The sequence below is a fragment of the Heterodontus francisci genome, unplaced genomic scaffold, assembly GCF_036365525.1.
Source record: "Heterodontus francisci isolate sHetFra1 unplaced genomic scaffold, sHetFra1.hap1 HAP1_SCAFFOLD_1074, whole genome shotgun sequence".
Taxonomy (NCBI): Eukaryota; Metazoa; Chordata; class Chondrichthyes; order Heterodontiformes; family Heterodontidae; genus Heterodontus; species Heterodontus francisci.
In genome coordinates, this window is record NW_027142137.1 from 12727 (window position 1) to 29316 (window position 16590).

At 48.8% G+C, this 16590-nt stretch overlaps 1 protein-coding gene across 1 annotated transcript in view; it reads right to left on the reverse strand.

Moving 5' to 3' along the window:
* Positions 1-6626: 6626 nt before the first annotated feature.
* The window catches only part of pelo (pelota mRNA surveillance and ribosome rescue factor), a gene marked incomplete at its 3' end in the record, with an annotated part of 29048 nt that continues 19084 nt past the window's right edge, over positions 6627-16590 (reverse strand). The window contains exons 8-9 of the mRNA XM_068028344.1: positions 7363-7409; positions 6627-6700 (exon numbers count right to left, since the gene is read on the reverse strand). Coding sequence (XP_067884445.1) covers positions 6627-6700; positions 7363-7409 — 121 coding nt within the window. The remainder of the gene's footprint in view (positions 6701-7362; positions 7410-16590) is intronic.

The following is a 16590-nucleotide window of genomic DNA, read 5'->3' on the forward strand; positions in this document are numbered from 1 at the left end:
ACACAGGGACTGCTATTACCTATAATATACACAGGGACTGCTATTATCTATAATATACACAGGGACTGCTATTATCTATTATATACACAGTGACTGCTATTATCTATAATATACACAGGGACTGCTATTCTCTATAATATACACAGGGACTGCTATTATCTATAATATACACAGTGACTGCTATTATCTATAATATACACAGGGACTGCTATTCTCTATAATATACACAGGGACTGCTATTATCTATAATATACACAGTGACTGCTATTATCTATAATATACACAGGGACTGCTGTTCTCTCTAATATACACAGGGACTGCTGTTCTCTCTAATATACACAGGGACTGCTGTTCTCTCTAATATACACAGGGACTGCTGTTCTCTCTAATATACACAGGGACTGCTGTTCTCTCTAATATACACAGGGACTGCTGTTCTCTCGAATATACACAGGGACTGCTGTTCTCTCGAATATACACAGGGACTGCTGTTCTCTATAATATACACAGGGACTGCTGTTCTCTATAATATACACAGGGACTGCTGTTCTCTATAATATACACAGGGACTGCTGTTCTCTATAATATACACAGGGACTGCTGTTCTCTATAATATACACAGGGACTGCTGTTCTCTATAATATACACAGGGACTGCTGTTCTCTATAATATACACAGGGACTGCTGTTCTCTATAATATACACAGGGACTGCTGTTCTCTATAATATACACAGGGACTGCTGTTCTCTATCATATACACAGGGACTGCTGTTCTCTATCATATACACAGGGACTGCTGTTCTCTATCATATACACAGGGACTGCTGTTCTCTATCATATACACAGGGACTGCTGTTCTCTATCATATACACAGGGACTGCTGTTCTCTATCATATACACAGGGACTGCTGTTCTCTATCATATACACAGGGACTGCTGTTCTCTATCATATACACAGGGACTGCTGTTCTCTATCATATACACAGGGACTGCTGTTCTCTATCATATACACAGGGACTGCTGTTCTCTATCATATACACAGGGACTGCTGTTCTCTATCATATACACAGGGACTGCTGTTCTCTATCATATACACAGGGACTGCTGTTCTCTATCATATACACAGGGACTGCTGTTCTCTATCATATACACAGGGACTGCTGTTCTCTATCATATACACAGGGACTGCTGTTCTCTATCATATACACAGGGACTGCTGTTCTCTATCATATACACAGGGACTGCTGTTCTCTATCATATACACAGGGACTGCTGTTCTCTATCATATACACAGGGACTGCTGTTCTCTATCATATACACAGGGACTGCTGTTCTCTATCATATACACAGGGACTGCTGTTCTCTATCATATACACAGGGACTGCTGTTCTCTATCATATACACAGGGACTGCTGTTCTCTATCATATACACAGGGACTGCTGTTCTCTATCATATACACAGGGACTGCTGTTCTCTATCATATACACAGGGACTGCTGTTCTCTATCATATACACAGGGACTGCTGTTCTCTATCATATACACAGGGACTGCTGTTCTCTATCATATACACAGGGACTGCTGTTCTCTATCATATACACAGGGACTGCTGTTCTCTATCATATACACAGGGACTGCTGTTCTCTATCATATACACAGGGACTGCTGTTCTCTATCATATACACAGGGACTGCTGTTCTCTATCATATACACAGGGACTGCTGTTCTCTATCATATACACAGGGACTGCTGTTCTCTATCATATACACAGGGACTGCTGCTCTCTATAATATACACAGGGACTGCTGCTCTCTATAATATACACAGGGACTGCTGCTCTCTATAATATACACAGGGACTGCTGTTCTCTATAATATACACAGGGACTGCTGTTCTCTGTAATATACACAGGGACTGCTGTTCTCTGTAATATACACAGGGACTGCTGTTCTCTGTAATATACACAGGGACTGCTGTTCTCTGTAATATACACAGGGACTGCTGTTCTCTGTAATATACACAGGGACTGCTGTTCTCTGTAATATACACAGGGACTGCTGTTCTCTGTAATATACACAGGGACTGCTGTTCTCTGTAATATACACAGGGACTGCTGTTCTCTGTAATATACACAGGGACTGCTGTTCTCTGTAATATACACAGGGACTGCTGTTCTCTGTAATATACACAGGGACTGCTGTTCTCTGTAATATACACAGGGACTGCTGTTCTCTGTAATATACACAGGGACTGCTGTTCTCTATAATATACACAGGGACTGCTGTTCTCTGTAATATACACAGGGACTGCTGTTCTCTGTAATATACACAGGGACTGCTGTTCTCTGTAATATACACAGGGACTGCTGTTCTCTGTAATATACACAGGGACTGCTGTTCTCTGTAATATACACAGGGACTGCTGTTCTCTGTAATATACACAGGGACTGCTGTTCTCTGTAATATACACAGGGACTGCTGTTCTCTGTAATATACACAGGGACTGCTGTTCTCTGTAATATACACAGGGACTGCTGTTCTCTGTAATATACACAGGGACTGCTGTTCTCTGTAATATACACAGGGACTGCTGTTCTCTGTAATATACACAGGGACTGCTGTTCTCTGTAATATACACAGGGACTGCTGTTCTCTGTAATATACACAGGGACTGCTGTTCTCTGTAATATACACAGGGACTGCTGTTCTCTGTAATATACACAGGGACTGCTGTTCTCTGTAATATACACAGGGACTGCTGTTCTCTGTAATATACACAGGGACTGCTGTTCTCTGTAATATACACAGGGACTGCTGTTCTCTGTAATATACACAGGGACTGCTGTTCTCTGTAATATACACAGGGACTGCTGTTCTCTGTAATATACACAGGGACTGCTGTTCTCTGTAATATACACAGGGACTGCTGTTCTCTGTAATATACACAGGGACTGCTGTTCTCTGTAATATACACAGGGACTGCTGTTCTCTGTAATATACACAGGGACTGCTGTTCTCTGTAATATACACAGGGACTGCTGTTCTCTGTAATATACACAGGGACTGCTGTTCTCTGTAATATACACAGGGACTGCTGTTCTCTGTAATATACACAGGGACTGCTGTTCTCTGTAATATACACAGGGACTGCTGTTCTCTGTAATATACACAGGGACTGCTGTTCTCTGTAATATACACAGGGACTGCTGTTCTCTGTAATATACACAGGGACTGCTGTTCTCTGTAATATACACAGGGACTGCTGTTCTCTGTAATATACACAGGGACTGCTGTTCTCTGTAATATACACAGGGACTGCTGTTCTCTGTAATATACACAGGGACTGCTGTTCTCTGTAATATACACAGGGACTGCTGTTCTCTGTAATATACACAGGGACTGCTGTTCTCTGTAATATACACAGGGACTGCTGTTCTCTGTAATATACACAGGGACTGCTGTTCTCTGTAATATACACAGGGACTGCTGTTCTCTGTAATATACACAGGGACTGCTGTTCTCTGTAATATACACAGGGACTGCTGTTCTCTATAATATACACAGGGGCTGCTATTCTCTATTATATACACAGGGACTGCTATTCTCTCTTATATACACAGGGACTGCTATTCTCTATTATATACACAGGGACTGCTATTCTCTCTTATATACACAGGGACTGCTATTCTCTCTTATATACACAGGGACTGCTATTCTCTCTTATATACACAGGGACTGCTATTTTCTCTTATATACACAGGGACTGCTATTCTCTCTAATCTGCACTGGGGACTGCTATTCTCTATAATATACACAGGGACTGCTATTCTCTCTTATATACACAGGGACTGCTATTTTCTCTTATATGCACAGGGACTGCTATTCTCTCTAATCTGCACTGGGGACTGCTATTCTCTATAATATACACAGGGACTGCTATTATCTATTATCTCCACAGGGACTGCTTTTCTCTATAATATACACAGTGACTGCTTTTCTCTATAATATACACAGGGACTGCTTTTCTCTATAATATACACAGTGACTGCTATTATCTATAATATACACAGGGACTGCTATTCTCTATAATATACACAGGGACTGCTTTTCTCTATAATATACACAGGGACTGCTTTTCTCTATAATATACACAGGGACTGCTTTTCTCTATAATATACACAGGGACTGCTATTCTCTCTTATATACACAGGGACTGCTATTCTCTATTATATACACAGGGACTGCTATTCTCTATTATATACACAGGGACTGCTATTCTCTATTATATACACAGGGACTGCTATTCTCTCTTATATACACAGGGACTGCTATTCTCTCTTATATACACAGGGACTGCTATTTTCTCTTATATACACAGGGACTGCTATTCTCTCTAATCTGCACTGGGGACTGCTATTCTCTATAATATACACAGGGACTGCTATTCTCTCTTATATACACAGGGACTGCTATTTTCTCTTATATGCACAGGGACTGCTATTCTCTCTAATCTGCACTGGGGACTGCTATTCTCTATAATATACACAGGGACTGCTATTATCTATTATCTCCACAGGGACTGCTTTTCTCTATAATATACACAGTGACTGCTTTTCTCTATAATATACACAGGGACTGCTTTTCTCTATAATATACACAGTGACTGCTATTATCTATAATATACACAGGGACTGCTATTCTCTATAATATACACAGGGACTGCTTTTCTCTATAATATACACAGGGACTGCTTTTCTCTATAATATACACAGGGACTGCTTTTCTCTATAATATACACAGGGACTGCTTTTCTCTATAATATACACAGGGACTGCTTTTCTCTATAATATACACAGGGACTGCTTTTCTCTATAATATACACAGGGACTGCTTTTCTCTGTAATATGCACAGGGGCTGCTATTCTCTATAATATACACAGGGGCTGCTATTCTCTATTGTATACACAGGGACTGCTTTTCTCTATTGTATACACAGGGACTGCTAATCCAACACAGTTTCGATACAGAGTAAATCTCCATCTACACTGTCCCCCATCAAACACTCCCAGGACAGGTACAGTATGGGGGTTAGATACAGAGTAAATCTCCCTCTACACTGTCTCCCATCAAACACTCCCAGGACAGGTACAGTATGGGGGTTAGATACAGAGTAAAGCTCCCTCTACACTGTCCCCATCAAACACTCCCCAGGACAGGTACAGTACAGGGGTTAGATACAGAGTAAATCTCCCTCGAACAGGTACAGTACGGGGGTTAGATACAGAGTAAAGCTCCCTCTACACTGTCCCCATCAAACACTCCCAGGACAGGTACAGTACGGGCGTTACAGAGTAAAGCTCCCTCTACACTGTCCCCATCAAACACTCCCAGGACAGGTACAGTACGGGCGTTACAGAGTAAAGCTCCCTCTACACTGTCCCCATCAAACACTCCCAGGACAGGTACAGTACGGGCGTTACAGAGTAAAGCTCCCTCTACACTGTCCCCATCAAACACTCCCAGGGCAGGTACAGTACGGGGGTTAGATACAGAGTAAAGCTCCCTCTACACTGTCCCCATCAAACACTCCCAGGGCAGGTACAGTACGGGGGTTAGATACAGAGTAAAGCTCCCTCTACACTGTCCCCATCAAACACTCCCAGGACAGGTACAGTACGGGGGTTAGATACAGAGTAAAGCTCCCTCTACACTGTCCCCATCAAACACTCCCAGGACAGGTACAGTACGGGGGTTAGATACAGAGTAAAGCTCCCTCTACACTGTCCCCCATCAAACACTCCCAGGACAGGTACAGTACGGGGGTTAGATACAGAGTAAAGCTCCCTCTACACTGTCCCCCATCAAACACTCCCAGGGCAGGTACAGTACGGGGGTTAGATACAGAGTAAAGCTCCCTCTACACTGTCCCCCATCAAACACTCCCAGGACAGGTACAGTACGGGGGTTAGATACAGAGTAAAGCTCCCTCTACACTGTCCCCATCAAACACTCCCAGGACAGGTACAGTACGGGGGTTAGATACAGAGTAAAGCTCCCTCTACACTGTCCCCATCAAACACTCCCAGGACAGGTACAGTACGGGGGTTAGATACAGAGTAAAGCTCCCTCTACACTGTCCCCCATCAAACACTCCCAGGACAGGTACAGTACGGGGGTTAGATACAGAGTAAAGCTCCCTCTACACTGTCCCCCATCAAACACTCCCAGGACAGGTACAGTACGGGGGTTAGATACAGAGTAAAGCTCCCTCTACACTGTCCCCCATCAAACACTCCCAGGACAGGGACAGTACGGGGGTTAGATACAGAGTAAACTCCCTCTACACTGTCCCCCATCAAACACTCCCCAGGACAGGTACAGTACGGGGGTAAGATACAGAGTAAAGCTCCCTCTACACTGTCCCCATCAAACACTCCCAGGACAGGTACAGTACGGGGGTTAGATACAGAGTAAAGCTCCCTCTACACTGTCCCCCATCAAACACTCCCCAGGACAGGTACAGTACAGGGGTTAGATACAGAGTAAAGCTCCCTCTACACTGTCCCCCATCAAACACTCCCAGGGCTCTCTCAGCTGAGCTTGTGCATGTCCTGCTGTGACGTCTTACCCGTAAAAGGCCCGGTCCGGTTCATGCTGCAGCATCTTACAGAACTCATCGAGCACCTTTACCTCGCCTGTGGCCTGAGGGAGAGAGAGGAGACACCAGAGATCAGCACGGCAGACTCCACACCCAGCGAATGGCCGAACAGGCTCGAGGGGCTGAATGGCCTGCTCCCGTCCCCGTGTGCAGCGTGACTGCCCTCTGCTGGTCCTTGCAGAATCACCCCGGCCCCGAGCGAGTGGGCTGGCCTTGTCTGTCGGCACCGGGCGCTTGCTCTCAAAAATCTTCGCCTTCGACCTGACTCCAGTGCCAAGCCGCACCTCCTCGGTGGGGTGGGGGACATTATCTTGGTTCCTTGATGAACCAACCTCCATCTTAAATGGGAAACCCCGTATTCCGAAGGTGTGCTCCCTCGTTCTAGATTCCCGCGCGAGGGGGAAACATCCTTTGCAGTATCTACCCTGTCGAACGCCCGCCCCCCGCCTCCCCCGCGCTCAGACCCTTACACGGTTCAATAAGATCACCTCTCACTCTTCTAAGCTCCAACGAGTACAGGCCCCATCTTTCCACTTCAGACGACCCCTTCGTCCCAGCGATCGAGCAAGTGAACCGTCTCTGAACTGCCCCCAGCGCAAGTGCATCCCTCCTTCAATGAACAGCGCAAAACCAGGCGCAGTGCTCCAACTGCGGCCTCAACGGCCTGTGTACGCAATGAAAAATCCCCTTCCCCCTCACGTCTTACCTTGGTATCAGCGAGCCTCCCCATTACGCTGGAGTCCGAGAGGACCTCTGCAACACAGAGAAGGAGGAAAGCAGGATCCCATAAGAAGAAAGGAGGTAACAATAATAAACTCTTTACAGGTGGTGTTGGCTTCAGTGATCAACATTGGTCTCACCTTATCAGGAATCATTCCCTGCAATTCTCCCAACAGTGACTACGGATTCATTTACGTTCATTTGAGGGGGCAGACTGGGGCTAACAGTACACAATCCCAATGGCCCCCCAAACCCCTTCACTCCCACTGTACACAATCCCAATGGCCCCCCAAACCCCTTCACTCCCACTGCACACAAAACCCAATGGACCCAAAACCCCTTCCCATTCACTCCCACTGTACACAATCCCAATGGCCCCCCAAACCCCTTCACTCCCACTGCACACAAAACCCAATGGCCCCCAAACCCCTTCCCGTTCACTCCCACATTCCACAAACCCAATGGACCAAAACCTCTTCCCGTTCACTCCCACTGTACACAATCCCAATGGCCCTCAAACCCCTTCCCGTTCACTCCCACATTCCACAAACCCAATGGACCAAAACCTCTTCCCGTTCACTCCCACTGTACACAATCCAAATGGACCCAAACCCCTTCCCGTTGACTCCCACATTACACAATCCCAATGGACCCAAAACCCCATCCCGTTCACTCCCACTGTACACAATCCCAATGGACCCAAAACCCCTTCCCATTCACTCCCACTGTACACAATCCCAATGGACCCAAAACCCCATCCCGTTCACTCTCACTGTACACAATCCCAATGGACCCAAAACCCCATCCCGTTCACTCCCACTGTACACAATCCCAATGGACCCAAAACCCCTTCCCATTCACTCCCACTGTACACAATCCCAATGGACCCAAAACCCCTTCCCGTTCACTCCCACAGTACACAATCTCAATGGACCCAAAACCCCTTCCCGTTCACTCCCACTGTACACAATCCCAATGGACCCAAAACCCCTTCCCGTTCACTCCCACTGTACACAATCTCAATGGACCCAAAACCCCTTCCCGTTCACTCCCACTGCACACAAAACCTCTTCACTCCCACTGCACACAAAACCCAATGGACCCAAAACCCCTTCCCGTTCACTCCCACATTACACAATCTCAATGGACCCAAAACCCCTTCCCGTTCACTCCCACGGTACACAATCCCAATGGACCCAAAACCCCTTCCCATTCACTCCCACTGTACACAATCCCAATGGACCCAAAACCCCTTCCCGTTCACTCCCACTGTACACAATCCCAATGGCCCCCCAAACCCCTTCACTCCCACTGCACACAAAACCCAATGGCCCCCAAACCCCTTCCCGTTCACTCGCACTGTGCACGATCCCAATGGACCAAAACCCCTTCCCGTTCACTCCCACAGTACACAATCCCAATGGACCCAAAACCCCTTCCCGTTCACTCCCACATTACACAATCCCAATGGACCCAAAACCCCTTCCCATTCACTCACACTGTACACAATCCCAATGGACCCAAACCCCTTCCCATTCACTCCCACTGTACACAATCCCAATGGACCCAAAACCCCTTCCTGTTCACTCCCACTGTACACAATCCCAATGGACCCAAAACCCCTTCCCATTCACTCACACTGTACACAATCCCAATGGACCCAAACCCCTTCCCATTCACTCCCACTGTACACAATCCCAATGGACCCAAAATCCCTTCCCGTTCACTCCCACTGTACACAATCCCAATGGACCCAAAACCCCTTCCCGTTCACTCACGCTGTACACAATCCCAATAGACCAAAACCCCTTCCCGTTCACTCCCGCTGTACACAATCCCAATGGACCAAAACCCCTTCCCGTTCACTCCCACATTACACAATCCCAATGGACCCAAAACCCCTTCCCGTTCACTCTCACTGTACACAATCCCAATGGACCCAAAACCCCTTCCCATTCACTCCCACTGTACACAATCCCAATGGACCCAAACCCCTTCCCATTCACTCCCACATTACACAATCCCAATGGACCCAAAACCCTTCCCATTCACTCCCACTGTACACAATCCCAATGGACCCAAAACCCCTTCCCGTTCACTCACACTGTACACAATCCCAATGGCCCCCAAACCCCTTCCCGTTCACTCCCACATTCCACAAACCCAATGGACCAAAACCCCTTCCCGTTCACTCCCACTGTACACAATCCCAATGGCCCCCAAACCCCTTCCCGTTCACTCCCACATTCCACAAACCCAATGGACCAAAACCTCTTCCCGTTCACTCCCACTGTACACAATCCAAATGGACCCAAACCCCTTCCCGTTGACTCCCACATTACACAATCCCAATGGACCCAAAACCCCATCCCGTTCACTCCCACTGTACACAATCCCAATGGACCCAAAACCCCTTCCCATTCACTCCCACTGTACACAATCCCAATGGACCCAAAACCCCATCCCGTTCACTCTCACTGTACACAATCCCAATGGACCCAAAACCCCATCCCGTTCACTCCCACTGTACACAATCCCAATGGACCCAAAACCCCTTCCCATTCACTCCCACTGTACACAATCCCAATGGACCCAAAACCCCTTCCCGTTCACTCCCACTGTACACAATCCCAATGGCCCCCCAAACCCCTTCACTCCCACTGCACACAAAACCCAATGGCCCCCAAACCCCTTCCCGTTCACTCCCACTGCACACAAAACCCAATGGCCCCCAAACCCCTTCCCGTTCACTCCCACATTCCACAAACCCAATGGACCAAAACCTCTTCCCGTTCACTCTCACTGTACACAATCCAAATGGACCCAAACCCCTTCCCGTTGACTCCCACATTACACAATCCCAATGGACCCAAAACCCCATCCCGTTCACTCCCACTGTACACAATCCCAATGGACCCAAAACCCCTTCCCATTCACTCCCACTGTACACAATCCCAATCTACCCAAAACCCCTTCCCGTTGACTCCCACATTACACAATCCCAATGGACCCAAAACCCCTTCCCATTCACTCACACTGTACACAATCCCAATGGACCAAAACCCCTTCCCGTTCACTCCCACATTACACAATCCCAATGGACCCAAACCCCTTCCCGTTCACTCCCACCGTACACAATCCCAATGGATCCAAAACCCCTTCCCGTTCACTCCCACTGTACACAATCCCAATGGACCCAAAACCCCTTCCCGTTCACTCCCACTGTACACAATCTCAATGGACCCAAAACCCCTTCCCGTTCACTCCCACTGTACACAATCCCAATGGACCCAAAACCCCTTCCCGTTCACTCCCACAGTACACAATCTCAATGGACCCAAAACCCCTTCCCGTTCACTCCCACTGTACACAATCCCAATGGACCCAAAACCCCTTCCCGTTCACTCCCACTGTACACAATCTCAATGGACCCAAAACCCCTTCCCGTTCACTCCCACTGTACACAATCCCAATGGACCCAAAACCCCTTCCCGTTCACTCCCACTGTGCACAATCCCAATGGATCCAAAACCCCTTCCCGTTCACTCCCACTGTACACAATCTCAATGGACCCAAAACCCCTTCCCGTTCACTCCCACTGTACACAATCTCAATGGACCCAAAACCCCTTCCCGTTCACTCCCACTGCACACAAAACCTCTTCACTCCCACTGCACACAAAACCCAATGGACCCAAAACCCCTTCCCGTTCACTCCCACATTACACAATCTCAATGGACCCAAAACCCCTTCCCGTTCACTCCCACGGTACACAATCCCAATGGACCCAAAACCCCTTCCCATTCACTCCCACTGTACACAATCTCAATGGACCCAAAACCCCTTCCCGTTCACTCCCACTGCACACAAAACCTCTTCACTCCCACTGCACACAAAACCCAATGGACCCAAAACCCCTTCCCGTTCACTCCCACATTACACAATCTCAATGGACCCAAAACCCCTTCCCGTTCACTCCCACGGTACACAATCCCAATGGACCCAAAACCCCTTCCCATTCACTCCCACTGTACACAATCCCAATGGACCCAAAACCCCTTCCCGTTCACTCCCACTGTACACAATCCCAATGGCCCCCCAAACCCCTTCACTCCCACTGCACACAAAACCCAATGGCCCCCAAACCCCTTCCCGTTCACTCGCACTGTGCACGATCCCAATGGACCAAAACCCCTTCCCGTTCACTCCCACAGTACACAATCCCAATGGACCCAAAACCCCTTCCCGTTCACTCCCACATTACACAATCCCAATGGACCCAAAACCCCTTCCCATTCACTCACACTGTACACAATCCCAATGGACCCAAACCCCTTCCCATTCACTCCCACTGTACACAATCCCAATGGACCCAAAACCCCTTCCTGTTCACTCCCACTGTACACAATCCCAATGGACCCAAAACCCCTTCCCATTCACTCACACTGTACACAATCCCAATGGACCCAAACCCCTTCCCATTCACTCCCACTGTACACAATCCCAATGGACCCAAAATCCCTTCCCGTTCACTCCCACTGTACACAATCCCAATGGACCCAAAACCCCTTCCCGTTCACTCACGCTGTACACAATCCCAATAGACCAAAACCCCTTCCCGTTCACTCCCGCTGTACACAATCCCAATGGACCAAAACCCCTTCCCGTTCACTCCCACATTACACAATCCCAATGGACCCCAAACCCCTTCCCGTTCACTCTCACTGTACACAATCCCAATGGACCCAAAACCCCTTCCCATTCACTCCCACTGTACACAATCCCAATGGACCCAAACCCCTTCCCATTCACTCCCACATTACACAATCCCAATGGACCCAAAACCCTTCCCATTCACTCCCACTGTACACAATCCCAATGGACCCAAAACCCCTTCCCGTTCACTCACACTGTACACAATCCCAATGGACCAAAACCCCTTCCCGTTCACTCCCACATTACACAATCCCAATGGACCCAAAACCCCTTCCCGTTCACTCTCACTGTACACAATCCCAATGGACCCAAAACCCCTTCCTGTTCACTCTCACTGTACACAATCCCAATGGACCCAAAACCCCTTCCCATTCACTCACACTGTACACAATCCCAATGGACCCAAACCCCTCCCCGTTCACTCCCACTGTACACAATCCCAATGGACCCAAACCCCTTCCTGTTCACTCTCACTGTACACAATCCCAATGGACCCAAAACCCCTTCCCATTCACTCCCACTGTACACAATCCCAATGGACCCAAAACCCCTTCCCGTTCACTCCCACTGTACACAATCCCAATGGACCCAAAACCCCTTCCCATTCACTCCCACTGTACACAATCCCAATGGACCCAAAACCCCTTCCCATTCACTCCCACAGTACACAAGCCCAATGGACCCACATCCCTTCCCGTTCACTCCCACTATACACAATCCCAATGGACCCAAAACCCCTTCCCGTTCACTCCCACATTACACAATCCCAATGGACCCAAAACCCCTTCCCATTCACTCACACTGTACACAATCCCAATGGACCCAAACCCCTTCCCATTCACTCCCACTGTACACAATCCCAATGGACCCAAAACCCCTTCCTGTTCACTCCCACTGTACACAATCCCAATGGACCCAAAACCCCTTCCCATTCACTCACACTGTACACAATCCCAATGGACCCAAACCCCTTCCCATTCACTCCCACTGTACACAATCCCAATGGACCCAAAATCCCTTCCCGTTCACTCCCACTGTACACAATCCCAATGGACCCAAAACCCCTTCCCGTTCACTCACGCTGTACACAATCCCAATAGACCAAAACCCCTTCCCGTTCACTCCCGCTGTACACAATCCCAATGGACCAAAACCCCTTCCCGTTCACTCCCACATTACACAATCCCAATGGACCCAAAACCCCTTCCCGTTCACTCTCACTGTACACAATCCCAATGGACCCAAAACCCCTTCCCATTCACTCCCACTGTACACAATCCCAATGGACCCAAACCCCTTCCCATTCACTCCCACATTACACAATCCCAATGGACCCAAAACCCTTCCCATTCACTCCCACTGTACACAATCCCAATGGACCCAAAACCCCTTCCCGTTCACTCACACTGTACACAATCCCAATGGCCCCCAAACCCCTTCCCGTTCACTCCCACATTCCACAAACCCAATGGACCAAAACCCCTTCCCGTTCACTCCCACTGTACACAATCCCAATGGCCCCCAAACCCCTTCCCGTTCACTCCCACATTCCACAAACCCAATGGACCAAAACCTCTTCCCGTTCACTCCCACTGTACACAATCCAAATGGACCCAAACCCCTTCCCGTTGACTCCCACATTACACAATCCCAATGGACCCAAAACCCCATCCCGTTCACTCCCACTGTACACAATCCCAATGGACCCAAAACCCCTTCCCATTCACTCCCACTGTACACAATCCCAATGGACCCAAAACCCCATCCCGTTCACTCTCACTGTACACAATCCCAATGGACCCAAAACCCCATCCCGTTCACTCCCACTGTACACAATCCCAATGGACCCAAAACCCCTTCCCATTCACTCCCACTGTACACAATCCCAATGGACCCAAAACCCCTTCCCGTTCACTCCCACTGTACACAATCCCAATGGCCCCCCAAACCCCTTCACTCCCACTGCACACAAAACCCAATGGCCCCCAAACCCCTTCCCGTTCACTCCCACATTCCACAAACCCAATGGACCAAAACCTCTTCCCGTTCACTCTCACTGTACACAATCCAAATGGACCCAAACCCCTTCCCGTTGACTCCCACATTACACAATCCCAATGGACCCAAAACCCCATCCCGTTCACTCCCACTGTACACAATCCCAATGGACCCAAAACCCCTTCCCATTCACTCCCACTGTACACAATCCCAATCTACCCAAAACCCCTTCCCGTTGACTCCCACATTACACAATCCCAATGGACCCAAAACCCCTTCCCATTCACTCACACTGTACACAATCCCAATGGACCAAAACCCCTTCCCGTTCACTCCCACATTACACAATCCCAATGGACCCAAACCCCTTCCCGTTCACTCCCACCGTACACAATCCCAATGGATCCAAAACCACTTCCCGTTCACTCCCACTGTACACAATCCCAATGGACCCAAAACCCCTTCCCGTTCACTCCCACTGTACACAATCTCAATGGACCCAAAACCCCTTCCCGTTCACTCCCACTGTACACAATCCCAATGGACCCAAAACCCCTTCCCGTTCACTCCCACAGTACACAATCTCAATGGACCCAAAACCCCTTCCCGTTCACTCCCACTGTACACAATCCCAATGGACCCAAAACCCCTTCCCGTTCACTCCCACTGTACACAATCTCAATGGACCCAAAACCCCTTCCCGTTCACTCCCACTGTACACAATCCCAATGGACCCAAAACCCCTTCCCGTTCACTCCCACAGTACACAATCTCAATGGACCCAAAACCCCTTCCCGTTCACTCCCACTGTACACAATCCCAATGGATCCAAAACCCCTTCCCGTTCACTCCCACTGTACACAATCTCAATGGACCCAAAACCCCTTCCCGTTCACTCCCACTGTACACAATCTCAATGGACCCAAAACCCCTTCCCGTTCACTCCCACTGCACACAAAACCTCTTCACTCCCACTGCACACAAAACCCAATGGACCCAAAACCCCTTCCCGTTCACTCCCACATTACACAATCTCAATGGACCCAAAGCCCCTTCCCGTTCACTCCCACGGTACACAATCCCAATGGACCCAAAACCCCTTCCCATTCACTCCCACTGTACACAATCCCAATGGACCCAAAACCCCTTCCCGTTCACTCCCACTGTACACAATCCCAATGGCCCCCCAAACCCCTTCACTCCCACTGCACACAAAACCCAATGGCCCCCAAACCCCTTCCCGTTCACTCGCACTGTGCACGATCCCAATGGACCAAAACCCCTTCCCGTTCACTCCCACAGTACACAATCCCAATGGACCCAAAACCCCTTCCCGTTCACTCCCACATTACACAATCCCAATGGACCCAAAACCCCTTCCCATTCACTCACACTGTACACAATCCCAATGGACCCAAACCCCTTCCCATTCACTCCCACTGTACACAATCCCAATGGACCCAAAACCCCTTCCTGTTCACTCCCACTGTACACAATCCCAATGGACCCAAAACCCCTTCCCATTCACTCACACTGTACACAATCCCAATGGACCCAAACCCCTTCCCATTCACTCCCACTGTACACAATCCCAATGGACCCAAAATCCCTTCCCGTTCACTCCCACTGTACACAATCCCAATGGACCCAAAACCCCTTCCCGTTCACTCACGCTGTACACAATCCCAATAGACCAAAACCCCTTCCCGTTCACTCCCGCTGTACACAATCCCAATGGACCAAAACCCCTTCCCGTTCACTCCCACATTACACAATCCCAATGGACCCAAAACCCCTTCCCGTTCACTCTCACTGTACACAATCCCAATGGACCCAAAACCCCTTCCCATTCACTCCCACTGTACACAATCCCAATGGACCCAAACCCCTTCCCATTCACTCCCACATTACACAATCCCAATGGACCCAAAACCCTTCCCATTCACTCCCACTGTACACAATCCCAATGGACCCAAAACCCCTTCCCGTTCACTCACACTGTACACAATCCCAATGGACCAAAACCCCTTCCCGTTCACTCCCACATTACACAATCCCAATGGACCCAAAACCCCTTCCCGTTCACTCTCACTGTACACAATCCCAATGGACCCAAAACCCCTTCCTGTTCACTCTCACTGTACACAATCCCAATGGACCCAAAACCCCTTCCCATTCACTCACACTGTACACAATCCCAATGGACCCAAACCCCTCCCCGTTCACTCCCACTGTACACAATCCCAATGGACCCAAACCCCTTCCTGTTCACTCTCACTGTACACAATCCCAATGGACCCAAAACCCCTTCCCATTCACTCCCACTGTACACAATCCCAATGGACCCAAAACCCCTTCCCGTTCACTCCCACTGTACACAATCCCAATGGACCCAAAACCCCTTCCCATTCACTCCCACTGTACACAATCCCAATGGACCCAAAACCCCTTCCCATTCACTCCCACAGTACACAAGCCCAATGGACCCACATCCCTTCCC